This window comes from Heptranchias perlo, chromosome 1 (genome assembly GCF_035084215.1).
Source record: "Heptranchias perlo isolate sHepPer1 chromosome 1, sHepPer1.hap1, whole genome shotgun sequence".
Classification (NCBI taxonomy): Eukaryota; Metazoa; Chordata; class Chondrichthyes; order Hexanchiformes; family Hexanchidae; genus Heptranchias; species Heptranchias perlo.
This window is the reverse complement of record NC_090325.1, coordinates 115,478,145-115,504,331: the sequence shown is the minus strand read 5'-3', so window position 1 is coordinate 115,504,331 and position 26,187 is coordinate 115,478,145. Positions and strand designations below refer to the sequence as shown.

General features: G+C 40.5%; 1 protein-coding gene across 4 annotated transcripts; it reads left to right on the top strand.

Moving 5' to 3' along the window:
* Positions 1–21,271, top strand: LOC137325324 (N-acylethanolamine-hydrolyzing acid amidase-like). 4 transcript variants are annotated; one of them, XM_067990304.1, is made up of 11 exons: positions 8–241; positions 4,026–4,190; positions 6,109–6,235; positions 7,261–7,351; positions 10,481–10,557; positions 12,874–13,046; positions 13,501–13,563; positions 13,686–13,752; positions 14,211–14,239; positions 20,479–20,569; positions 20,653–21,271. In XM_067990304.1, exons 1-10 carry the CDS (start codon positions 69–71, stop codon positions 20,546–20,548), a joined length of 1,035 nt encoding a protein of 344 aa, XP_067846405.1. In that variant the 5' UTR covers positions 8–68; the 3' UTR covers positions 20,549–20,569; positions 20,653–21,271. The 4 variants fall into 4 exon arrangements, with proteins under 4 accessions (XP_067846395.1, XP_067846387.1, XP_067846414.1 ...); XM_067990294.1 differs by lacking the exons at positions 20,479–20,569; positions 20,653–21,271 and adding an exon at positions 18,734–19,230 and having other exon boundaries at positions 1–241; positions 13,424–13,563; XM_067990286.1 differs by lacking the exon at positions 20,653–21,271 and having other exon boundaries at positions 3–241; positions 13,424–13,563; positions 20,479–20,568.
* Positions 21,272–26,187: the final 4,916 nt, after the last annotated feature.

Sequence of the window (26,187 nt, the reverse complement as noted above, 5' to 3'; positions counted from 1 at the left end):
CGTGCACGAAAGTGACTTCTCAGTTGCTGAGCAGGAGTTATTAGGTCCTCCTTCCTGTTGCTGTTAAGATGTTGCTCTTTTTGCAGTTGCTGTTATTTTGTTTATTCACTCCCGGCCAGGGCGATTTTTCTCCTCCGCGTTTCAATGTGAGTTTGGACACGCCGGCCGCCCAGCGCTGGGAGCCGGTGCTGAGACATTACGACGCGGCTGAGGTGCAGAGGATCGTCCGTCATGTTATCAGGTGAGGACGGACAGGAGCTGAAGGACGGCCGCTGCTTTCCGCAGGCAGATTGCCGGCGCTCCTTTTTATATTCTCTCTTCCCGAGACTAATGGGCTGAACTCCAGAGGAAAGTGTGAAACATAAACAAAAAAATAGAAAACATCCAGTCAGCATCTGTGGAGCAGAACAGGTCGACGGGTCCAGATTTCAGGTGTGTGGATCCTTTGGTCAGAACCATCCTTTCTGGTGAAGGATCTACACCTGAAACCTTCACTCATCCGCTCTCTCCTCGGATGCTGTGACATTCCCCCCATCCCTTAATTTGCTGGTAAAATAAATCCTAGTTTCATTTCTGGCCTGTTGGCTTAATCACATAGGACCTGCTGTCTACCATAACTTCCCCACTGGTGAGAAAAGGGAGTAACGGATAAGAAATTAATATTTTGTGCATCAACAATACGTTATGAAGTGTACTCCAAAACAGTAATGAAGTTGATATTCTAGATATACTACTTGTGACCTGGATTTTAGTATTTTTTATCTGTTTCTATTCAACTAAGAATATGGGAGTTAGGTAAAGTTTTTTTTGATGATGGATGGTAGTCTGGTGTTCAGGTATAATCAGAATTTCTGACATTTGTCATTGAGTATGGTGTATGTATTGATACTTAGCACATCAGTGTATCATGTATTCGATTTATGTTTCCTGTATGTTTTACCTGGACTTGTCTACCTGTTCTTCTCTACACATGTTGCCTTTCTGTTTCACATTTTCCTCCGTTTAACTCACGTTTGTGGTCTGTTGTGCTTTTGATTTTACTTTCCTAAAGTCTCTGGGATTTGTACCTATTTGGAGTGGAATATTGTTAAGCATTGTTTACTGCCCCTGATGGTGTGTGGCATCATGTTTCCAAAGTTCATTCAGTATTATTTTATAATATTTCCCATGCTAAAAGGTAGCATGTAGGTAAGGCAGATACTGATAACAGACCGAGAAATTGGGGCCAAGTTGGTCAGTGATATATTGTGATGGTTCATCAGCAGCATTAATTTTTCCTGTGTTTAAAGGGAATCTAATAGAAGTGTTCAAAATTATGAAAGAATTTAAGGAGGTAAATAGTGAAAGACTATTTCCACTGCTTACTGAATTGGTAATAGGAGGACATAATTTAGGGTTAGAGCTAGAAGCATTCATCTACACTGGATGGAATTATTTTTAAGCCAGTTGATTCATAGTCAGTTTTATCTTTTTAATAAGTTTACACTGGGAAGAAAATATGAATCTATAACATTGCTTCAATAAACCTGTTTTCATTTATGTTTTATATTATTGTGTCCTGAAAAATGCTAATGCTCCTTTTAGCTTGTTTTCCATGAAATACCACTTGCCTAGAAGGTAGAATCATAAAATGTAAAGCACAGAGGAGGCCATTCAGCCCCACATGCTAGTGCCACGGCTATCTCCATATCAGAACTACTCTAGTCTAAATTTTCTGTTCCTTCTCTATATATTTTAATATTTTCCAAATGTTGATTTATTCCCTCTTAAACATTGTGATTAAATCGGCTTCAATAGTCACTTGTGGTATTGCATTCTGTATTCTATCAACCCTTTGCATGAAAAAAAACAAACTTCCTCCTTTTATGCTTCTAGCACCAGACCTAAAAATATGCATCTTGTTGCCAATTTGCTGAGCAGTGGAAATGCTCATTCACTATTTACTCTCTCAAACTCATGTATAATTTTGAACACTTCTTAAAAAAAAACTTCCCTTAAACTTCTCTACTCCAGTGAATACAGCCATAGTTTCTCAAGTCTGTCATAATAACATTATTTTCTCATACCTGGTATGATTTCGTGGATCTGCAAAGCATGGCTCCAATATCTTTTCTGTTACATGATGCCCAAAATTGCATATGATACTCCAACTGTGGCCTAACCAATCTTTGTACAGATTAATCATCATCTTGCTTTCGTATTCAGTGCTCCTATATATAAAATTCAGGATCACATTTTCCTTTCATATTACTTTTTTTTAGCCTACAATCCAGCTTTTAAAAATCGGTGCATCTGTACCCTAAATACTATTCCTCCATGTATTCTAAATTTTACCATTCAGAATACATTTCCATTCTCTTCTTTGCCAGAATGTACCACTTCACATTTGTCTTTGTTGAACTGCATTGGTCATATATCTTCCCACTCCCCCAGACTGTCTTCATGTAGTCTCATGCATTCTCCCTCCAGCCAAGTCAATAAACTAGGAATTAAGGTAATGCAATTTTCTTTAGTCCTGTTTACATGTATAATTAATTGCCTATAGTTTCAGAAGCTAAACTAGATGATGTATCTAAACATGACTAGAGAATGATTCATTTGGGATGGGATATGATGGTTACTATCCCAAAGTTTGAAATGATTTTACTTATTCCATAGATCACATTGTGTATTATGAGAAAATGATCAGATAGGTTAATTTCCACCAAAGGTACCTTTTACATAAATAACTTGTTTGTTCCAATGTATAGATTGATGTATTTTGGATAATTCTTTGTATTGTGTAAATTCTGTCAAAATACTTGCATAACGTATTTAATTGTATATATGTAGGTAGCATTGTCAGTGTTCATAGAATCATAGAAGTTTACAGCATGGAAACAGGCCCTTTGGCCCAACATGTCCATGTCGCCCAGTTTATACCACTAAGACAGTCCCAGTTGCCTGCACTTGGCCCATATCCCTCTATACCCATCTGTTGTCTGAAAATTGTGCTTCAAATAATTAATAAAACCTTTGAATTTTGACAGCTAATAGATTAAATACTGGAGATTATAACAGGACTTGAGATACTCTGAAATTTTGATATGTGAGCAGATGGAAGTCTCCATTTTGCTCCTAACAATGAGTAATACATTAATATGTTACATTGATAACAGAAGTTTTACAAAATTATGAAATCCAACTGAATTTGAAGAAGTTGTTAGAAAAGGTAATTGAACCATTACAGACTTTCCTAGTATGTAAGAACATGAGAAATGGGAGCAGGAGTAGGCCATACCACTCCTCGAGCCTGCTCATCATTCAATAAGATCATGGCTGATCTTCTACATCAATTCCACTTTCCCGCCTGATCCCCATATCCTTTGATTCCCTTAGTATCCAAATATCCATCGATCTCAGCCTTGAATATACTCAACGACTCAGCATCCACAGCCTTCTGGGATAGAGAATTCCAAAGATTCACAACCCACTGAGTGAAGAAACTTCCTCATCTCGGTCTTAAATTGCCGACCCCTTATCTTGAGACTATGACCCCCAGTTCTAGACTCTCCAGCCAGGGGAAACAGCCTCTCAGTATTTACTCTGTCAAGCCCTCTAAGAATTTTATACGTTTCAATGAGATCACCTCTTATTCTTCTAAACTCCAGAGAATATAGGCCATAAAGTGTATATTCCATGCTTTCAGTATTTCCCAGGCTTTTTACATTTCTAATTAATTGTATATTAATATGTTGTTGCTTTAATCTTTTGGTCTGTGTGTAATACCTGTTGTTTCAAAGAGAGTTTGGCAGCGTAGCGCAAGGCAATTTAAATCAAGCATATTACAGCTAGTGGGATAATCCATAATTCACGGGCAAGCACCTTTGCTAAGGAGAGTTATAGAAAAGATACAGCTTTTGCATTGTCGGAATCAAGATCTGTTTTTGAAACCCTTGTTAATCCCATTCAGTGAGCAAGGTGTTCTAATTAATCAACCGTGTTTTAAGGAACAATAATGAAACAATTGCATCCTTGTGTTACAGTTCTATTGTTCCGAAGTGGGTGATTCCCATCATTGAACAGTTCGAAGCCCAGCTAGGCCTGATCTTACCACAGCCCTATGAAACAGAAATTCAAGGAATATGTAAAGCCCTTGGTTTAAGCCTTGGAGATGGACTTCTTATCAATCTTGCTTATGAAATTTCTGAGTAAGTGTTCCTTGACATGTAATGACTGAACTGGTCCTGTTGCAGATGTTAAACTTTGATAAATTTTACACCTTATCTACTTCAGTTTGTCTTGTGAAGAAAGTCATACAGTCAGATGCTGTTATCCAAATAGACCAGGAGTTGAAACTATAGTCGCTTGGGAATAATTTACTTTGGAATATTCAAATTAATTTTTTCCCTGGCCTCAGAGCAAATACCCTACAGTGTAAAGGTGAAGAAAGAGTGTGATATAAATAAGCAGATCCCTTACGTTGACCTAGATTTTCCAGTTGGTATTAACCCATTTCATATAAATGTTAAAATAATACTGATTGGAACATTTGGGCTATTACCTCTTCCTCACTTTGTTCTTGTATCACCTTGTTTGTAGGAAAACACCCATGAGTTCCCAGAATAAAATCGACTCAACTTAAGGTCTATTTGTACCATCATCCATTTTATTTAAAATCACATGTATTTGAACAGTGATTTTAGGTAGAATTTCCTTAGGAGTTCCTTAATTGTCGGTCGTAACTTTGGCGGAACATCGTTGGCAACCCTGGAGAAATAGCATAAATGATCAGGAGAATCCCCATGGAAATTTCTGTTCCTTACCTTCTAATAAAATGGTTGATCCTACACAGATATTTCCTAAAATTAGTGTTTACCGCGATCTTCGTTCACTTGTGCTCGTCAACTTGACTAGCCAGGTCATGTTCAGTGGTAGTAATCAAAGGTGTGTATATATAGTCAATTTTCATCATCACACTGACCTATTTACATCAGTATATTTAAAAATTCAGTAAATGGCTGAAATAAATTGATGTTGATTGAAGTTGTGCATGCTGTTGCTTGGTTCTACTCTTACCTATTCGGTTGTAGCCAGAGAATCTCCGGCAATGGTTTCTCTTCCCGCCTCCACAGCTTTACCTCAGGAGTCTCTCAAGGATCTATCCTTGGCCCCCACCTTTTCCTTGTCTACGTTCTGTTCCTTGGCGACACCATCTGTAGACCTGGGGTCAGCTTCCACATGTATGCTGATGACATTCAGCTCTACCACTCCACCACCTGTCTCGACCCCACCACTGCCTCTGTGTTGTCAGATCGCTTGTCCGACATCCGGTCTTAGATGAGCCGCAATTTCCTCCAATTAAATATTGATAAGACCAAAGCCATTGTCTCCCACTTCCGCTACACACTCCGTACTCACGCTACTGATTTCATCTCACTTCCCGGCCAAGTTGTACGTTTTGCGCCCGAGCTGAACTTCTTACCCCATATCCTATCCTTCAGCCCGTCTCTGCCCCTGTCTCAGCCCAACTGCTGCTGAAACTCTCATCCATGCCTTTATCACCCCCAGACCCATCCTCCACCATCCTTAAACTTCAACTCATCCAAAACTCTGTTGCCAGAATCCCATCCCGCACCAAGTTCCGTCAGCCATCACCCCTGTCCTCGCTGACCCACATTGGCTCCCGGTCCCCCAACAACTCCGATTTAAAATTCTCATTCCCTTGTTTAAACCCCTTCATGGCCTTGCTCTCCCTATAATCTGGAACCCCCTCCAACCCTCCAACCCTCTCCCCCCTCCCTCCACCAAGAGCATCCTTTTCCTTTGATCTAGCCTGTTGTGTATTATCCCCTCCCTTTGTCCCACCTTTATTGACGCTTAGGTCCCACACTGCACAAGCATTTTTACCTCTCCACCTCCCTCTCCTCCTTTAAGAGTAAGCTTCTGGTCACTCCTCCTAATGTCTCCTTTTGTTCGTGCATCCTTTTAAAAAAAAATTGCATCTCTATGAAGGGCTTTGGGATATTTCTCTACGTTAAAGACGCTGTATAAATGCAAGTTGTTGTTGTGTCACTACGGATAGGTTTGGTCTCGGAACTGATGTGTAACTCATGTCACTGCTCTCAGCTTTTGCACTAGCATTGTTGCTCAAGACTCAAGAGGAAATATTTACCACGTTAGAAATCTGGACTTTGAATTCAGTGATATTTTAAGATCTCTCACAGTTGACCTACAATTTGTAAAGAATGGTCAGGTAGGTGTTGCATTAAAATTACTTTTAAATAAATGGACTTTAAAAAGAAAAAATGTTTTAAAAATATAATGGAATTTCTCAGTTTGGTACATGAGGACTAAAATTCATGTGATGGATTTTAATACTTTTCAGATACATGTTGAGAATTTCTGTGTTCATCAGTGGAAAAGATATAGGATAGATTCACTAGGTTGTTACCAGAGATGAAACTTAAAAAAATTAGGGATTTTTCTTAAAGCTGAGAAGGTTAAAGGGTGACCTGAAATAAATTGTCAAGTTTATGAAGGGTTATGATGAGACGAGAGAATTTCATTTATCAGCTTGAACTGGGTTAAAACCCAGATCTCAGAAACCAAGTTGTGCATCAATTCCTGTAATAGAAAGGCTGATATTTTTTTGGAAATTTCTGAATAGCCTAAAAAATGGTGATAGTACTAGATTTTATTCTGAATGTGTACTCTTTAGTCAGAAAACTGAATTTCAGATGGCTTGAGTGAGTACAATTTTGAAAAGCCTAAACGTCTAAATTGTTAGCCTGCATTTATTTAATCTGATCATCCAAGTGCACAATATCACATTGCTGTTCATTTGGTACTCTGTAATATCCGTGATCATCTCGTGTTTAATTTACCTGCTTTGCATGGTTAGTTCTAGTATTTTTACGTATATGTGTATAACATTGAAATATTGTTCATGGTTGTGAAAATCCTCTAAAGTATGAATTATTTTTCTAACTGGGAAATGTAGTATTTAATAGTTTCATAGTAGCAGACAGAGATGGAATTAAATATAGGGAACACATTTTACCAGGACAACCCAAAACCTAACATGTTAACCATTTTGCCTTCATTTAGACATGCTCTCCCTTGCCAATAATCATTCACTACATTAGAACGTTTTTCTAACGTTGATGAGCTGTTTAATTGTTTTTTTCAGATGATAGCTCGTATTTTGCAGCAGAATGCTGGTTTTTCCCTTGCTGAAATCGGAACTGTGTGACTATTTTCATTTAATTTTTCATTCAGATCATCTACACAGGTACAACATTCATTGGCTTTGTAGGTTTATGGACTGGGCAAAGTCCAAACAAGTTTACCATTTCTGGAAACGCAAGAGGTATGTTGAACTTTGTTTCTCTGAGTTAATATACCTGTGCTACTGTACTGTATTGGCAATTACACATTTTTTAACCTGATTCTGCCAGGTACCTTTGGGACTTGGTAAGTATGTCAAGATGTTAATTTTAAATGTTTGGAGTGATGTGAGTTAGCCGCTCAGACTGTAAAACAGATTTAATTACATTATATTCCAAAAAACATGTCTGCTTTTGTTCCACCACAGCATGGGAGGAATCCCACAGGTTCTAACTAACAGAATCATACCGGGCCATGACAATATTCGTAGTATTTCTCAAAATAAGAATGATGGGAAAGTCCCAGATACTATAATCAATGGTAGATAGTACAAACAATGGCAGTGCTAAACTGGCAAAGAGGATATGTCAGAAGTTTAGTTAAGGTATACCATTGAGACTATGAACAACATTATTAGCAGTGCTGCTGTGTCATATGTGACTAAACAGTGCCTGGTTCACACTATTTGAAAAATATTCTCATTCATTTGGAAATTAGAGTGACCCATTTTAAATGCACCTCATTAGCATTTGCTAAGGTGTAAATTTGCCCCATGAATTTCCTTCTGTCCCATGAATCATCTACTTTATACAATGTGTGTATAAATCACAACATTTTAGTCTATGGTGAGGGACTGTACTCAATAGAAATGATTTTTGCTGACACAGTTGGGATTAAGTGAATCAATATTTTGATGTATTATAATATTATACCAAAATTGTATAAATATATACATTCCACAAAAAAAAATTCAAATTATGTATTACAAAGCTGTGCTCTACTTCAATGGTCAAAAGGACTATATACTCAATGACATATTGTGAAATAAGCAAGAGTATTAAGACCCAGTAAAAGAGCATCCATTTTCCAGTAAACCATTTAATTTTTGTGGTACACAAAAGACTAGACATTTTGTTTTCCAGTAAAACCCTATAGCTTAGAGTCCTAATCCTGTAACACCCTGCTTCATCCATGATGTAAGATAACATGGTAAAATGTGCCACCATAAGAACAGAAGATATAACCTCCAATAGAAAACCTTGCCAATGGGTGGGAAATGAATAAGGAGAAACTGTATGCATTGCAACATATGTCTGAAAATGTGCATATCTGATAACTATGCAGACCATCCAAGTTTTCTTCGTGTTTCATGTCCCACTAATCCCACAGGCATCTTACAAAAAGAGTAGCACATAGGCTGGACGTGTTTCAAGGCAGAAATATACCGAGAAATGAATGTGAACTTGATTGTCAAGCTCTTACCAGTGTTCCCTCAGTCCCGAAGTGCATGGTATCTTTGAAACACACTTAGATCTGTAATCTGCATTATATTTATGGGTTAAGTTAATATTGACAAGTTTTTCTTTGTTTTGCGGGCAGCAATTTTGTTTGATTAAATCATGGTTTGAATTCTAGTGGTGTTGGACCATGTGATTTGACTCCAGTGATCTCCTTGTTCTTTCCACTGCACATTATTGGGGCAGTATTGCATTATATGCAGTAATATGCAATTAAATAGAAAGTACAACACAGAAATTGGCCATTCGTCACAACCAGTCCATATTGTGTTTATCCTTTTACTTGAGCAGTAGTCCTAGTCCATGTGCCGACCTTATTCCTGTCCTTCAAGCACCTATCCAAGCCTTTCTTCATATTTGCACTTCTTGACATCAGGCAGAATCTGAGTTAATCTACGCTCTCTGTTGCCGCAACAACTTTCCTATAGTGTGAAGGTCAAAACTGCACTCAGTACTCTAACTGTGGAGTTACTGAAGTTTACTTACTGATGTATTCACCATTACATCTCTACTTTTATATTATATACCTCTTGCCATACTAAATATTGAGAAAACCAAAGTCACTGTCTTTGGTCTCCACCACAAACTCTGCTCCCTAGCCACCGACTCTATCCCTCTCTCGAAGCACTGTCTGAGGCTGAACCTGATCATTCGCAACCTTGGTGTCCTATTTGACCCTGAGCTGAGCATCCAACCCCATATCTTATCCATCACCAAGACTACCTACTTCCAGCTCTGTAACCACACCTGTCTCCACCTCTGCCTCAGCTCATCTGCTGCTGAAACCCTCATCCATGCCTTTGTTACTTCTAGACTCGACTATTCCAATGCTCTCCTGGCCGATCTCTCACCTTGCACCCTCCGTAAAATTGAGCTCATCCAAAACTCTACTGCCCGTATCCTAACTCGCGCCAAGTCCCATTCACTCATCTCCCCTGTGCTCGCTGATCTACAATGGCTCCTGGTTCGGCAACGACTCGATTTAAAAATTCTCTTCCTTGCTTTCAAATCCCTCCATGGCCTTACCCCTCTCTATCTCTGTAACCTCCTCCAGCCCTATCACCCTCCGAAATCTCTGCGCTCCTCCAATTCAGGCCTCTTAACGCTTTCCTGATTTTCATTGCTCCACCATTGGTGGCCATGCCTTCCGCTGCCTAGGCCCTAAGCTCTGGAATTTCCTTCCTAAACCTTTCTGCCTCTCTACCTCTCTCTCCTTTTAGACGCTTCTTAAAACCTACCTCTTTGACCAAGCTTTTGGTCACCGGTCCTAATATTTCCTTATGTGGCTCGGTGTCAAATTTTGTTTGATAACGCTGCTATGAAGCGCCTTGGGACGTTTTACTACGTTAAAGGCGCTATATAAATGCAAGTTGTTGTTGTTGTTGTTGTTGCCATAAACCCAGGATTCCATTATGTTTTTTTATGTTATTTGAGATATTGATTTTAATGTCTTGTGGACTTGAAGCCCAAAATCTCTGTGCTTTTCCATATCATCCAACCTTTTCCTATTTAAAATATAATAATTTTTTTAACCAAAACAGATAATCTGGTTATTATCTCATTGCTGTTTTGTGGAATCTTGCTGTGCGCAAATTGGATGTCACGTTTCCTACAACAATGACTACACTCTGAAAAGTACTTCATTGGCTGTGAAGTGCTTTGGGACCTCCTCAGGTCACGAAGGGCGCTATATAAATGCAAGTTCTTTCCTTTCCTTTAGTTACTAATAGTCTGGAGTACTTTCCCAATGGTTCAAGCAAGACTCCTTCATACGGAATCCAGAGCTGTGTGTATATCATTATCTTTTTATTAAGTTAAAGGGGAATGGTGGAAAACTCTAATAGCTGCCCTTCTGAAGAGAAGTCCTCCTCCCAGCTGGCTGATTAGAGATGTAAGTAACTTTTGTTCTTTTTTTGTCTTATCTTTTTTCTTGACTCATGGAGGGCAAAGTTTGGGTATGCTACTTCCTGATATTTTTCAATCCCGCCTCTTCATATGCCTTCCCTGGATGTTGCAGTTGAGAGGTTGGGTGCACAGAGGGAGATGCTGCAGCCTCCACTTGGTGTTTTCCCACTCGAATGCTCAGATTGGGGACTAAATTTAATGATACTCAAACCTGCATCTGTTCACACTCCATGGCACAGTGCATTAATGAGTTAGCTACTTCACCCCAGGGAACAAGTAATTTCAATGTAAGATACCCTCCACTTTAAATAATCTTTTTTTTTAATAATGTACCAGAATTTGTGCAGATCTGTAAATAGCTCAAGAACCTTGTCCTGTCAGGGCTCCTGATTGGTTATGTATTCAGCAGAAATATCTGTCGGTTGCTATTCATCTCTGTTGGGCCTGGCATCCTATGTTAATTGTATCCATGTGATTTATATCAATTAGTGTTAATTGTATTCAGATGGTGTGTATCAATTGGGATCACTCTTGTATTCATTTATAAGAGAGCTGATCTAGGGTGTGGTGTGGGAGCTGTGTGAATAAAGGCTTGGAAGCAACTGAAGACCAGGCTCCAGTATTCTATTCTTCACCACCTGGCTATCCAATTTATAACATCCTAGAGTGGGAAGGATACTGAACCTGATGCTTGAATGAAACTCGAGAGCTGTTCTTGGGGAGTATTTTATCCCTAAAGTGCTCATTTACACCATCCCCCAAAGGATGCTCTCCTTTTAATATCAGACGAGGTACTACCCTTAGAGCGCTTCGGAGAATTTACTGAACCTAACTGTGAGGGAGTGAGGTTGGTTTTCAGACTGGGGCTGTTCAGTTTGGTTTACTTTCAGCAGAAAGTCACATGTTACAATTAGTGTTCTGTAGTATTGAGATTTTAATCCAACCTTAAAACAATTAAAATCCTGTTTTCTTACAGTTTTTGGAATAATTGTAACATATGACTTTCTGCTGAAAGTAAACCAGTCCCTGGTTTGAACCCCAACCTCATCTGACAAGGACATCCCCCAGCTAGTGAACTATGGATCTTAATCAGGTAGTCAAGATGCTACACTGAGTATATACAAGGTGCTAACAGAAAGGGAGGTGAAACAAATCTTAAATATTGGGTGTGTCAGACTGTGTTTTGGACTGAGCAAAGTGGAGGCACTCTTAGTAACCAAACAAGGTGTGAGCCATGGGGTGGCATCATAAGAAAGAAAGAAGGTACTTGCATTCATATAGTGCCTTTCATGACCTAAAGACATCCCAAAGCACTTCACAGCCAGTGAATTACTGTTGTAATGCAGAGAAAAGCAGCAGCCAATTTGCATACAGCAAGGTCCCACAAACAGCAATGATATTAACGATCAGATAATCTGTTTTTTTAGCATTGTTGGCTAAGGAATAAATGTTTGCCAGGACACCAGGAGAACTCCCCTGCTCTTATGCGAATAGCACCATGGAATCTTTTACATCCGCCTGAGAGGGTAGACAGGGCATCGGTTTAACATCTGATCTGAAAGATTTTTTTTTCATAAAACATACTTTATTCACAGAATTTGCAGCAATACTTACAATACAGTTGTCATATCACATTCCAAACATACACAATACAGATTATACAATTTGCAGGTTACATCAAGTGCAGTTCAATGAACACATTGTACATAATTACAGTTCATGACACTCTAGGGTGCCTCATTGTATTACACGCAATACAGATTATTGATTACAGATTCATTACAGGTACATGACAGATTCATTACATTACATCAATTTGAATTTTACATTCTGCCCGAACATTCTGCACTGAAGTGTCAGGTTAGATTATATGCTCAAGTCTCTAGAGTGGGACTTGAACCAACAGCCTTCTGACTCAAGGCGAGAGTGACACCACTGAGCCAAGGCTAATATCTACAGCTTAAGTTCTGATATTTGTTTAAATGAGGATGAAAATTTATATAACTAAACCTCAATAGCATAAGACAACTGAAGTAAGTAGGGAAAAGATATTTTAGAAATCAAGCATTTTAGTGTTGAGTATACATTTTAAATTTTCCAAATAGTCCACTCACAAACAGAACTATGATCCAGTACTGGTCGCAACCCTAGCAACTGTCTTGGCAGAGAGAATCACTTACGGTCAGAAGGGGGAGTTGGGGGGTTTGAGGAAGGGGGGTGATAAAGAAGTGAAATGGCAACAAAAGGGAAAATGACAAAATCTAAACTAATAAAGAACAATCAATGTTTCCTGTTTCCTCAGACTCTCCTAGAAGCTGCGGATTTTCAGGCAGCTTTGATGAAGTTGGCCAATAATCCTATCACTGCAAACGTGTACTACATTTTAGGTGGAGTCAAACCAAATGAAGGTGTGATTATAACAAGAAACCTCGATGGGCCTGTCGACATCTGGCCTTTGATACCTATGAAAGGACAGTAAGCAGAGAATTTTCAAATAATGTCCCTTTTTAAAATTGTTTATTTACCAGTGATAAACAGCCACTATCACAGTGGAATATTTTGGCATGTAATGTTTTCTAAAAGTAAATGTTAGAGAGGCCATATTTTGTGGAGACATTTTAAAATGATTTTAAAGGGAGTCAGAATTAATTAAGTGGGTAAAAATGTGTGTTACCACATTTCAGTAGGATCAGCACTCAATATTCAGTGTACCAAATGTTGAAAAATAGCAATATGTGAGGAATGGTTGGATTAGGGATATGTATTTAATTGTTCTGGATGAATCATAAACTTGGTATTGAGGGTTTAGATAGTACTATTTACATAATTCTGTGCTCATATTCTATTTCTAGGCAGGTTGTCTGGAATGTGCTGCATTTGTTTTCATTTGCCTTAATCCTGAGTGTGTGTATTGGGGTGAATTGTTTAGGTGGTACAGAGTGGAGACAAACTATGATCACTGGACAACTCCACCTCCATTCGATGATCGAAGGTGAACATTCTCACACTTTCAAATTATTACAATTATTTGCATACATTAAAAAAAATTAGAATTTGTACTTCTGCTTTTTTTATATGTGCTTTAGTTTTTATATGTTGCGTTCTTTTCTCAAGAACACCAGCTATCCGTGCTCTCAACACTACAGGACAAGACAACATCAATCTACATACACTGTTTAAGGTGAGCGCCTGTGCAATCTGACTTTGTTCCTTCATTTATTTTATTGACAGGATTAACAACATCTGAAATGGACACTAAAGATGATGTGCACATGTCCATTAAAGGAGAAAGAAAGTGGGGAGGGGCAAGGGGAGTACTTTTAATGTCTTAATGCTTCAGTCTATTACTTGACTGAGATCATTTGCTACATCATCCCATTCCTGATAATTTTTTCTGTGTTTTACTTTTAAAAAAATATAATTTGCCCCTCCCCTTTTTCCGATGGATTTAATTTGCCTGCCCACCTCTTGTTTTCCAGTTCTGAACAACCAGTATCCACAATGTAGACTTGTCTCCACAGATACTAACTGACCTGTTGTGTACTTCCAGCTTTCTGTTTTTGTTTCACGTTTCCAGCATCTGCAGTATTTTACTTTTTTTCATTCACATGTTCTAACAGTGTGCTATTTATGTTGTAGGTTCTCTCTGTTAAACCAGTATTAAATAAGTGAGTATTGCTCTTAAATGTATATTTTTAAACATATTTGATTTGGAGAATGTTAAAGGCAACACTGCCCAAAGTACTGAATGGCATTTAGACTATTGTAATGGGGTACAATTTACAAATCTGTGCCCCCACTGCAGAGATTTGTAAAACCTACCCTTCTAAGCCTTAAGTGTAGACACTTTTTTTATAGGTCATAAAGAAATGAAGTTCAACATACATAGAATTATTTGGGGAGATTATATTGCATGGGGGGAAGGCAGTGGTTAAGCACTTTTGGTAGTGACTATACGTTAGTGGCAGATTGCTGTTCCATATGTTATTATTGTGTATTATTGTGTATGTTCCTGTGTGTTGTTATTGCTAGCAGTAACTTGACTGCCGGCCTCCACAATACTTCATGCATCCTGGGCCAGCTGTTTTCTTTTTTAAAAAAAGAATTTTACTACACCTGTATTCACCCATCCAGTACAGTAATTTTTAGGATTAATCCTTACAACCCATATCTTTTTTGAAAAGTCTGCGATTTATTCTGCATGCTAAATCCATCACACAGGTGTCAAACGTACCGATAATTACTCGAGTATTATTGAAAATTACTCGAGTATTACTGTGCATCAGTAATTCAATAAACCTGAAGTTGTTTTTCTTGCAAATCCTCTAAGCAATGCCTATTGGACTCCAAACTGAAGGACATTTTCCCAGTTACTCAGAAGGTTTACTCAAGGATCTTTTTAAATGTAACCTTCCATTAAACAAACTGATACATAAAGTGTATATATGTGTTATGGTGACAATTTTGAAAAACAAAATGAGGTAAAATTTATACTTTACTTTAAACAGAGAAGCTGCGTATATACAGAAGACAGTGAGAAAAAATGATAGTGCAATAATTACACACTTGTTATACTTTTTGTTTTGCATTCTATAAACTTCAGATTGTGTATTAAGCTGAGGTAGAAAGGGGAAAGAGAGAGTCAGAGTCTGTCTTCATTTCCCACCCTCTCATAACCGGTGAGCTACAGTGGGGCGCTTATTTATCACCCACAGCTAAGCGGCAGCATTTAAATGAGGCCTGAACCCAAAAGCTGTATGGGTTTCCTGATGCCAGCTTCAGGACAGCACGGCCACTCCGCTAACTTCACGCCCATTTTGGCAAGGAAGTTGAAGATCACTCCGAGAGGGATAGAGAGACAGGGAATGTCATTAATAGAGGGAAAGGCAGGTAGATCCTTTCCTTATTCTAATTTGATTTTTTAAAAACATTGAATTTTGAAAGAAAGCAAAGGGAAATAGATAATAAGTGAACATAGGAGGGGAGAGGGTGAGGGGGCCTCTGGCATTGTGCATCGTTTCATCTGTTATTGAGGAGGTGCGATTTTTATTTTTTATTCGTTCATGGAATGTGAGCATCGCTGGCAAGGCCAGCATTTATTGCCCATCCCTAATTGCCCTTGAGAAGGTGGTGGTGAGCCGCCTTCTTGAACCGCTGCAGTCCATGTGCTGTTAGGTAGGAAGTTCCAGGATTTTGATCCAGTGACGATGAAGGAATGGCGATATATTTCTAAGTTGGGATGGTGCGTAACTTGGAGGGGAACGTGCAGGTGGTGTTGTTCCCATGTGCCTGCTGCCCTTGTCCTTCTAGGTGGTAGAGGTCGCAGGTTTGGGAGGTGCTGTTGAAGAAGCCTTGGCGAGTTGCTGCAGTCCATCCTGTAGATGGTACACACTGCAGCCACGGTGCGCCGGTGGTGAAGGGAGTGAATGTTTAGTGTGGTGGATGGGGTGCCAATCAAGCAGGCTGCTTTGTCCTGGATGATGTCGAGCTTCTTGAGTGTTGTTGGAGCTGCACTCATCCAGGCAAGTGGAGAGTATTCCATCACACTCCTGACTTGTGCCTTGTAGATGGTGGAAAGGCTTTGGGGAGTTAGGAGGTGAGTCACTCACCGCAGAATATCCAGCCTCTGACCTGCTCTTGTAGCCACAGTATTTATATGGCTGGTCCAGTTAAGTTTCTGGTCAGTGGTGACCCCCAGGATGTTGATGGTGGGGGATTCGGCGATGGTAATGCTGTTGAATGTCAAGGAGAGGTGATTAGATTCTCTCTTGTTGGAGATGGTCATTGCCTGGCACTTGTCTGGCACGAATGTTACTTGCCACTTATCAGTCCAAACCTGGACATTGTCCAGATCTTGCTGCATGCGGGCACGGACTGCTTTATTATCTGAGGGGTTGCGAATGGAACTGAACACTGTGCAATCATTGGCGAACATCCGCATTTCTGACCTTAATGGGGAATAGCAGTTGGAGGGTTAAGGGTGAGGTGAGTGAAAGTGGAACAAGGGAGAGGACAGGATAAAGGGCTTGAGTAGATAGTTCAAAAGAGAAGAGGTAGAGGACACAAGGGATTAAAGGGTTGGGGAAGCATGAGGGGTTGGGAGATGGGAACAGAAGGGACGGCAAGGAGCCACTTGAGCTACATTTTCCCCTGTGACCTCCCCACCCCAATGCAGCCTGCAGCTCCTTTCCCTGCCACACCAACCCATACAACTCACCACCTCCAACCTGAAAAGAAAGACGTAAAAGAGAAGGAGAAGAGGACAGAGAGAGAAGCAAAAAGAAACATAAGGGAGAGGAGCAGAAGAGAGAGAGAAAAACAGCAAAATAAACAGCAGAGTGACCACATTCTCCAACTTACTATGCCATCCATTAGCAATATATTAAAAATCTTTCATCTGGATATATTTCTGTCAACTTTCTATTATAAATTCCTATGATCACATTTACAATGTAAGGAATCTTACAACACCAGGTTATAGTCCAACAGTTTTGTTTGAAAATCACAAGCTTTCGGAGGCTTTCTCCTTCGTCAGGTGAGTGTCGGATTCCTTGAAAATTACCGCATATATAGTCAGAGAACAATGCCTGATGATTACAGGTAATCTTTCCAACTGCCCGTTATCAAGGCAATCAAAGGAATTGAATAGTGTTCAGACAGAGAAACATTAGATACCAGACTACTGAATATACAAACGGCCAGAACCAAAGACAGAGAGGGAGAGAGAGAGAGAAACATCCGAAAGGAAGAGAAAGAGATAGAATGACCAGTTGTATTAAAAACAGATAACTTTTTTTTCGCTGGTGGGGTTACGTGTAGCGCGACATGAACCCAAGATCCCGGTTGAGGCCGTCCTCATGGGTGCGGAACTTGGCTGTCAATTTCTGTTCGACGATTTTGCGTTGTCTTGTGTCTCAAAGGCCGCCTTGGAAAACGCTTACCCGAAGATCGGTGGCTGAATGTTCTTGACTGCTGAAGTGTTCCCCGACTGGGAGGGAACCCTCCTGTCTGGCGATTGTTGTGCGGTGTCCGTTCATCCGTTGTCGCAGTGTCTGCATGGTCTCGCCGATGTACCATGCTCCGGGGCATCCTTTCCTGCAACGTATGAGGTAGACAACGTTGGCCGAGTCACAGGAGTATGAACCATGCACCTGGTGGGTGGTGTCCCCTCGTGTGATGGTGGTATCTGTGTCGATGATCTGGTATGTCTTGCAGAGGTTGCCGTGGCAGGGTTGTGTGGTGTCGTGGACGCTGTTCTCCTGAAAGCTGGGTAATTTGCTGTGAGCGATGGTCTGTTTGAGGTTGGGTGGCTGTTTGAAGGCGAGTAGTGGAGGCGTGGGGATGGCCTTAGCAAGGTGTTCATCGTCATCGATGACATGTTGAAGGCTGCGGAGAACATGGAGAACTACGGGTAAGCGTTCTCCAAGGCGGCCTTTGAGACACAAGACAATGCAAAATCGTCGAGCAGAAATTGATAGCCAAGTTCCGCACCCATGAGGACGGCCTCAACCGGGATCTTGGGTTCATGTTGCGCTACACGTAACCCCACCAGCGAAAAAAAAGTTATCTGTTTTTAATACAGCTGGTCATTCTCTCTCTTTCTCTTCCTTTCGGATGTTTCTCTCTCTCTCTCCCTCTCTGTCTTTGGTTCTGGCCGTTTGTATATTCAGTAGTCTGGTATCTAATGTTTCTCTGTCTGAACACTATTCAATTCCTTTGATTGCCTTGATAACGGGCAGTTGGAAAGATTACCTGTAATCACCAGGCATTGTTCTCTGACTATATATGCGGTAATTTTCAAGGAATCCGACACTCACCTGACGAAGGAGAAAGCCTCCGAAAGCTTGTGATTTTCAAATAAAACTGTTGGACTAAAACCTGGTGGTGTAAGATTCCTTACATTTGTACACCCCAGTCCATCACCGGCATCTCCACATCACATTTACAATGGAAACTGCTAATGTAAACTTGTCACACTGTAATTACACCCTCCCCCAGTGAAGCTGCTACAGCACCACCACTGGTGAGAGAGTATAATTACAGTGTGATAAGTTTACATTGGCAGTTACCATTATAAATGTGGACATGGAAATTTATAATGAAAATATAAAAATAAGAACAGAATGTATGACTTTAAAATGGGGACTGAATTATATCTGCAGGCCTCGTCCAATTGTCTCCGGTCTCTAGCTCTACTTCACCTGAAGACTACACTTGGTCTTCACTCCATGTGTGTAATGCCACAGGAGATCAACTAATACCTCGATAAGAACTCAGCGCGCAGTGCTACATGCTGACAAAAACTGGAAGAGAAAGCACTTGCCCGCTGCTGCTACTTTAAGTTGCTGCAGACTTTTAATTCCACCCCTCCCCCCACTGCTTTACTCGCATTGTACATAGGATTTATGTAAATAAGCTGACCTTATGAATGAGCAGGGTCAGTGATGGACATCACCAGCAAGTAGAAGTCCCTCATCTCTTGCGAGTCTACATTGTAAAAGGCCCTGAGGAATCTTCAGCTTCTAGCTGATAATGCAAAGTGTATATGTGATTCATTTTATTTATTCCCAATATAAGTTACCACCTTGTGGGATGATAGTAAGATTGGTTGTTGTACCCTGCATTGTGTGTGTTAAATAAAATCTATTTTATGGCTACAGTTCTTTTTTGTATTTTAATAATTTAAAAAACCTAATCTATGTAAGAACAAACGCTTGTGCTGTATATTAATTTTTGTCTAACTATTCTAAGTATAGACTGCCGACACACATGCCCCACTTCTCCTGCCAGGGTTATTTGCTTCCAGTGTCATTATCTTTTGTCCCTTGCATATAGAATTTTTATTGCAGAGCAAACCATCACTTGTTGGAGTGTATATTAGGCTGCTTGAAATCTGTTACATACATGCACCATGGTACAGATCCCCAAAGCTCCCAACAATCATTTATTCAAGATTGCATTAACTTGCTGTCATGGGATAGTTAGAATCACCTCCTGTGCGGTGGTCTTTGCAATAAGCAAAACAATTACTAGACCTAATTATTATATCTGTTAACTGGATGCCATGTTGTAGTTATGAAGCGTGTGCAATAAGATGAAGGGGTTGATTTTGCAATGGTGGCAGGTTGGCAGCGGGGAGTGTGTGAAGGTGTGCGTGGCAAACCCGCGTGAACAAAACTTACCGTTTCCGACGCAATCGCATGGTGATTGCTGATGATTAACGTCCTCTCCGGGTTTCACACCTGGCAGCCAGCCTGATTGACGGGCTGGCTGCCGTCAGGAGCTGCAACATGAGGTGGGGGAGGGGGGAATACGAGAAAGAGAGAGCGAGACGTCATCTGGCGCTGGACTGGAAGATCGGGGGGGAGAGGGGAAGATCGGGAAAATCAGGAGGATATCGGGGGGGGTGGTGGAGTGGGACATCAGGAGGACATGGGGGGGTGAAGAGTGGGACATCGGAGCAGGGTGCAAAGGTAGATTTATTTAGTGTTTTAACTTCCTTCTACGGTGTTTTATGTAATTTATTTAGTTTCTTTTTCCCTGATCCGGCCCGTCAGGCACGAATCAGAAGCGGTGAGCAAGCCGTCTAGGCAAGTTTAAAAGATCATTCTAATCACTTACTGTGTCACAGGTAAATTGCCTTAAGTACCTCAATGAGGTATATTTGGCTCTTTAACTGTCATCCCGCCCGCTTTAATTGCCAGCAGGACTTCCGTTTTTGGGTCGCCCGCGCACACACAGGTGGGTCCCTGGGAAACTCGGAAGTCGGCGGGTTGGAGCCGGCTTCCAAACCTGAATGGGATTTCCGCGATTTTCAGAGCCCCCCCCGCCCCCAACGCACTCGCAATTGCCCCCTAAAATTGAGCCCAAAATCACTGGTAATGTTTTCTTAACATTTCAATTTTAGTTCAACTGTCTATACAACATTGATGTGCGCTGCTCAGCCATATGACTACAGGACATTGGTACGGACTTAAAGCAGAATACTTTGGATGCTGGTAAGTAAAGTTAAGATCTAATTTTATTTTGGATACTCTTCCCAAATATGTTGTGTATTTTAATCTCATGTTGTTCTTGATAGGCTGAAGGCAACAGTCAAAAAACATTATATTGCTGCACTGGATTGGAAGACAAGGCAATCGAGGAATATTGGAATGCAACTTGTCACTTTTTCTGCTTCATGTAATGCTCTTTTACAAATGTCATACATACTTTCCACATGGATGCAGTTAAGCTTACACCACTCGCTACCAGTTTTCTTTTCCAAAGATTTTGGTATGGAAAATTAACAGATCAACTCATTAATTTCTAGTTAAAATCACATAAATTTTATGACCCAAGAGATTTCTATTTTTATCAATTTAATGTAAGTGATATGTTGTAAAATTACATGATTAATTTTTTACAAATTCACAGATTTTTGGGGCAGATTTGAAATGAAGTTTTAGTGCTGCCTGATTATTGACAGCAATTCACACAGAATCAACAAAGCCAAATCAGCTGGAAGATGTAGAATCTTTAATAAATCTGAGTGTCCAACGAATGTTAACATATTCAAGATGTGCAAGGATATGGAACTGACAACTTTCAGGTCATAAATCTATCAAACCAGCAGATGTTTGTAAAACAAGTGGAGCTTTTTGTATAATATTTTAGTCACGCTGTAGCGAATAAAATTTTAATTTCTTTACAAAAAAAAATATTTTACTGGAAGTGATTTACAAAAGAACAATCATTGCAACATTCAGTTCCACATTACAGGTGGAAAGTTAACATACTGAACATTACTTGCCAGTGGACACAGTTTTATCAACCCATGCACTCAGCATCCTGATCTTTTAGAATTCTCTGTCAGCCTGGTTGAACTACACGGTTTGTGATGCAAAGACCACCTTCAGGAGGTAGTCTTGTACTGTTTTGGCTTGGCTCTGGCTGCAGTGTAATTGCAACTGTTGAAAAGCAAGAATGGTGGTGGACAACCAGGCAACTAACAGGAGGAGGAAGGCACCATGAACATCCCTATCCTCAACTATGGAGGAGCCCAGCATGTGAGACAAGTGCAGAGTGGGCAACTTTACTGTGTCTTCTCCTGAGGTCCCCACCATCATAGATTCCAGTCTCCTGCCAATTTGGTTCACTTCACGTGACATTAAGACACTGTTGAGTGCACTGGACACAGCAAAGGCTATGGGCGCTGACGGCATCATGGCTGTAATGTTGAAGGCTGGCACACCAGAGCAAGCCACTCTCCCAGCTAAGCAGTTCCAGCTATGACAATGGTAGATTCCTGACAATACAGAAGATTGCCCAGGAATGTGCCAGCTACAAAAAAAATAAATCTAACCCAATCATTAGTAAAATAAGGCAAGGAGTCATCAATAATGCCATCAAGCAACACCTACTCACCAATAACATGCTCAGTTCAAATTCCATCAGAACTCATTGCAGCTTTGATCCAGATGTGGACGTAAGAGCTGAATGCCAGAGGAAAGATGAAAGTAGCTGCTCCCGAAATCAAGGCAGCATTTGACCAAATGTGGCACCAAGGAGCTCTAGTAAAACTAAGGTCAATTGGGGTCAAAGGGAAAAGCCTCCAGTCGTTGGAGTCATATCTGACACAAAGGAAGATGGCTGTGAAACATCCTTTGCCCTACTATCTTCAGCTGCTTCATTAGTGATCTTCCCTCCATCATAAGGTCAGGAGTGGTGCTGTTTGCTGATGATTCCAAATTGTTTAGTTCCGTTCATAACCGCTCGATGATGAAGCAGCCTATTCCAGCTTACAGCAGGACCTGGACAACATCTAGTCTTGGGCTGAAAAAGGGCAGGTAATGACCATCTCAACTAAGAGACACCTCTGCCCTCTTAGGGAATTGTTTGCATTCCTATTTATTAACCCTTGAACTACTAAGGGAGTATTTGAACACCAAACTGAAGTAATTGTTTTTAGTTTATTCTAAAACATTTGTCTATGGTTCTCTACATTTCTTACATAATTTGTTCATAGTTGGAAAAGGACTCGGTAAGATCGCCTGCCACCGTCCCTGCCTCAGCTGCCGAAACTCTCATTCATGCTTTTGTTACCTCCAGACTCAAATATCCCAATGGTCGGTCTCCCATCTTCCAACCTCCATAAACCTCAGCTCATTCAAAACTCTGCTGCCCGTATCCTAACCCGCACCAAGTCTCGTTTACCCATCACCCCGTGCTCACTGATCTACATTGGCTCCTGGTCCACCAACGCCTCCAGTTTAAAATTCTCATCCTTGTGTTTAAATCAATTGATGGCCTCACCCCATCCTATCTTTATAACCTCCTCCAGCCCTACAACCCTCCTCAGAACTCTGTATTCCTCTGACCCTGGCGTCTTGTGCATCCCTCCTCCCTTCGCCCCACCATTGGCAGCCGTGCCTTCAGCCATTCAAGCCTCATGTTCTGAAATTCCCTCCCTAAATCCCTCTGCCTCTCCAGCTGTCCTCCTTTAGACTCCCCCTACCCCCCTTTAAATTCAACTAATTGACCAAGCATTTTGACATCACCTAATAAATCCTTCTTTGGCTCGGCATCCATTTTTATCTGATTACGTTTCTGTGAAATGCCTTGGGATATTTTTCTACATTAAAGTCGCAATTTGTTGCTGTTGTTGGATCTGACCATTATTTGTTATTCCAAATCAGATGAATTACTGAGTTCAGACCAGCACTGCTGTCAATGAGATAATGAAACCAAGAGCTGATTTGAAGTTATTGTAACGAGCTGGGAGGAGGCAATGATAGTGGTGGTGGGGGAGCATGCATAAATAGCTCCCTCCCTGCAGTGAAGGCACTCTGGAATATAAGCAGGGGAACTGCTCTGTAAATTCTACTATTATTCTACTTTATCGTATTGAGCAATATCAACTTATTTTGTAGAAATAATAAGATTGAAACCATGCAGTTTATGAAAGCTGGAAAGAATATTCAGTACTCAAGACAAATACCTAACGTAGTACTCCGTAAAACTTTTTTCTGCCTCATCCCCAGTGGGGTTATCCACTCACAGTTCCATATATGGAAACTTCAACCTGGTGGTTAGAGTGCAAGTCAACTTGAACTGCTCTCACTTATCACTTAACAGTTGACTTAATTAGTGGCCATATTGGCAGTTATTTGGGGACAGATCCCCTTGTCTGCCCTCAGATTTTTAAAAATTAGGAAATTGTTCACCTTGTCAGAACACGAAAGATGAAATTTTTCCATAACAACCTTAATGCTTTATATTATTTCGTAGCACTAGTTTGTGTCACATTTCCTTCCACAGCATGAAAATATTTTCAGATAGAGATGTTTAAAATTTTGAAGGGATGGGATACAGTAGATAGGAACAGACTGTTTCCAGTGATTGAGGAGTTTAGACCAAGGGGCCATCAATGTATCATAGTAGGTACAGCACAGGAGGAGGCCATTTGGCCCACCGTGCCTGTGCCGTCTCTTTGAAAGAGCTATCCAATTAGTCCCATTCCCCTGCTCTTTCCCGATAGCCCTGTAATTTTTTTCCCTTCAAGTTTTTATCCAATTCCCTTTTGAAAGTTATTATTGAATCTGCTTCCACCACCCTTTCAGGCAATGCATTCCAGATCATAACAACTCTCTGCGTAAAAAAATGTTTCCTCATGTCGCCTCTGGCTCTTTTGCCGATCACCTTAAATCCGTGTCCTCTGGAAACATTTTCTCCTTATTTACTCTATCAAAACTGTTCATGATTTTGAACACCTCTATCAAATCTCCCCTTAACCTTCTCTGTTCTAAGGAGAACAACCCCAGCTTCTCCAATCTCTCCACATAACTGAAGTCCCTTGTCTCTGGTACTATTCTAGTAAATCTCTTACTGCACCCTCTCTAAGGCCTTGACATCCTTCCTAAAGTGTGGTGCCTAGAATTGAACACAATACTCCAGCTGAGGCCTCCGTGTGTCTGCCCATTTCACCAGTCTGTCTATGTCCTCCTGAAGTCTGTCACCATCCTCCAAGTTGTTTACTACATTTCCGAGTTTTGTGTCATCTGCGGGTCATTAATATAGATCAAAAAGAACAGTGGTCCTAATACCGTCCCCTGAGAAACACCACTGTATACTTTCCTCCAGTCTGATAAACAAACATTCACCACTACTCTCTGCTTTCTGTCACTTAACCAATTTTGTATCCACGCTGCCAATGTCCCTTTAATCCAATGGGCTTTAATTTTGCTAACAAGTCTATTATGGTGGTAACTTATCAAATACCTTTTGAAAGTCCATGTACACAACATCAACCGCATTACCCTCATCAACTCTCTCTTACTTTATCAAAGAACTTGTTAGCGGATTTTCCCGGTACTGTCGCTGCAAAAAGATTGTTAATCCTTCAACAATAACTGCCATGTGATACAAATCTGAGTGGTTATAAAATAGCAAGCTTTAATAGATTGACTCATAACAGTATTATTCGGATTACATTAAATGACAAGCAATCAATACAATCAGGTTTCCTGCAAATTTAGGATGATCAGACCTGACCTCCACGCACTGCCTGTGACTATGGACCTCTGATCATCCCCTCTTGAGAGCTCTGACTTTTGGGGGGGAGCATGCCCTATCTTTATACTATTCAGCTGCGTTGTTCTGCACATAAGCATCTCTGTTCTTATCTCCTGGTTGTAAAACATCCCACTGTGCTGACTGTCAAAAACAACCAAGGATGGCCATACTATGTCAGTGTGGCTTCCTTATCCCTTATCTCTGCTGCATAAACAGTTTGTTCCATCTCAGTCTTGGTTGGCAGCTGTGATTTTTACTGTTTATGTAGCCTTTCACTGTCATCAGGTCTTGATTTTTGGTTTCTTAGCAACTATCTGTTTCTTGACTTTTACTTGTTTTTCACCATTCTTTCAATGACCTTTTGGGTTTCTGTAAGTTATCTTTCTCACAGAGATGCTGAACTTCACCCCCCCCCCTCCAACATCCGCCTCTTGCTAAGATGCTTGGCGCTATGCAAGCCGCTAATGTCTATGCTTGTTTCAAACCATATTCTTACAGAACTCAATCAAGTTAATCAAACATGATTTTCCTTTCTATGATGACTTTCATTTATTAGTCCATACTTTTCCAAGTGCCAATTAATTTTGTCCTGGATTATTGTCTCTAAAGGTTTCCCCACCACCGACATTAGGCTGACTGACCTGTAATTTCTGAGTTTATCCCACTCCCCTTTTTTGAATAGGGGCATGATTAAATATGAGAGATTTAGAACAGAGAGCAGGAGAAACCTTTTACAGAGAGTGGCGTGAGGCTTGAGTTAGTGATTGAAGCAGAGACTCCGTCCACTAAGAACAGGTTAGATAGGTGGTTGAAGGAAAGGGGAATAAAGGGATATGGGATATGGACTATTGCTCGTGTGGAGGATAAAAATACGAACATACGAATTAAGAGCAGGAGTAGGCCATTCGGCACCTTGAGCCTGCTCTGCCATTTGGTAAGATCATGGCTGATCTGATTGTGACCTCAACCCTACTTTTCCGTCTACCTACTATAACCTTTGACTCCCTTGTTAATCAGGAATCTATCTGACTCAGCCTTAAAAATATTCAATGACCCTGCCTCC

Excerpts from the sequence above, each read along its gene's own strand:
- LOC137325324 (XM_067990286.1), top strand. The coding sequence starts at position 69 with ATGTTGCTCTTTTTGCAGTTGCTGTTATTTTGTTTATTCACTCCCGGC. Across the intron at positions 4,191-6,108 it reads CTTGCTTATGAAATTTCTGA|CTTTTGCACTAGCATTGTTG; the intron begins GTAAGTGTTCCT and ends CACTGCTCTCAG. Across the intron at positions 6,236-7,260 it reads AATTTGTAAAGAATGGTCAG|ATCATCTACACAGGTACAAC; the intron begins GTAGGTGTTGCA and ends TTTTTCATTCAG.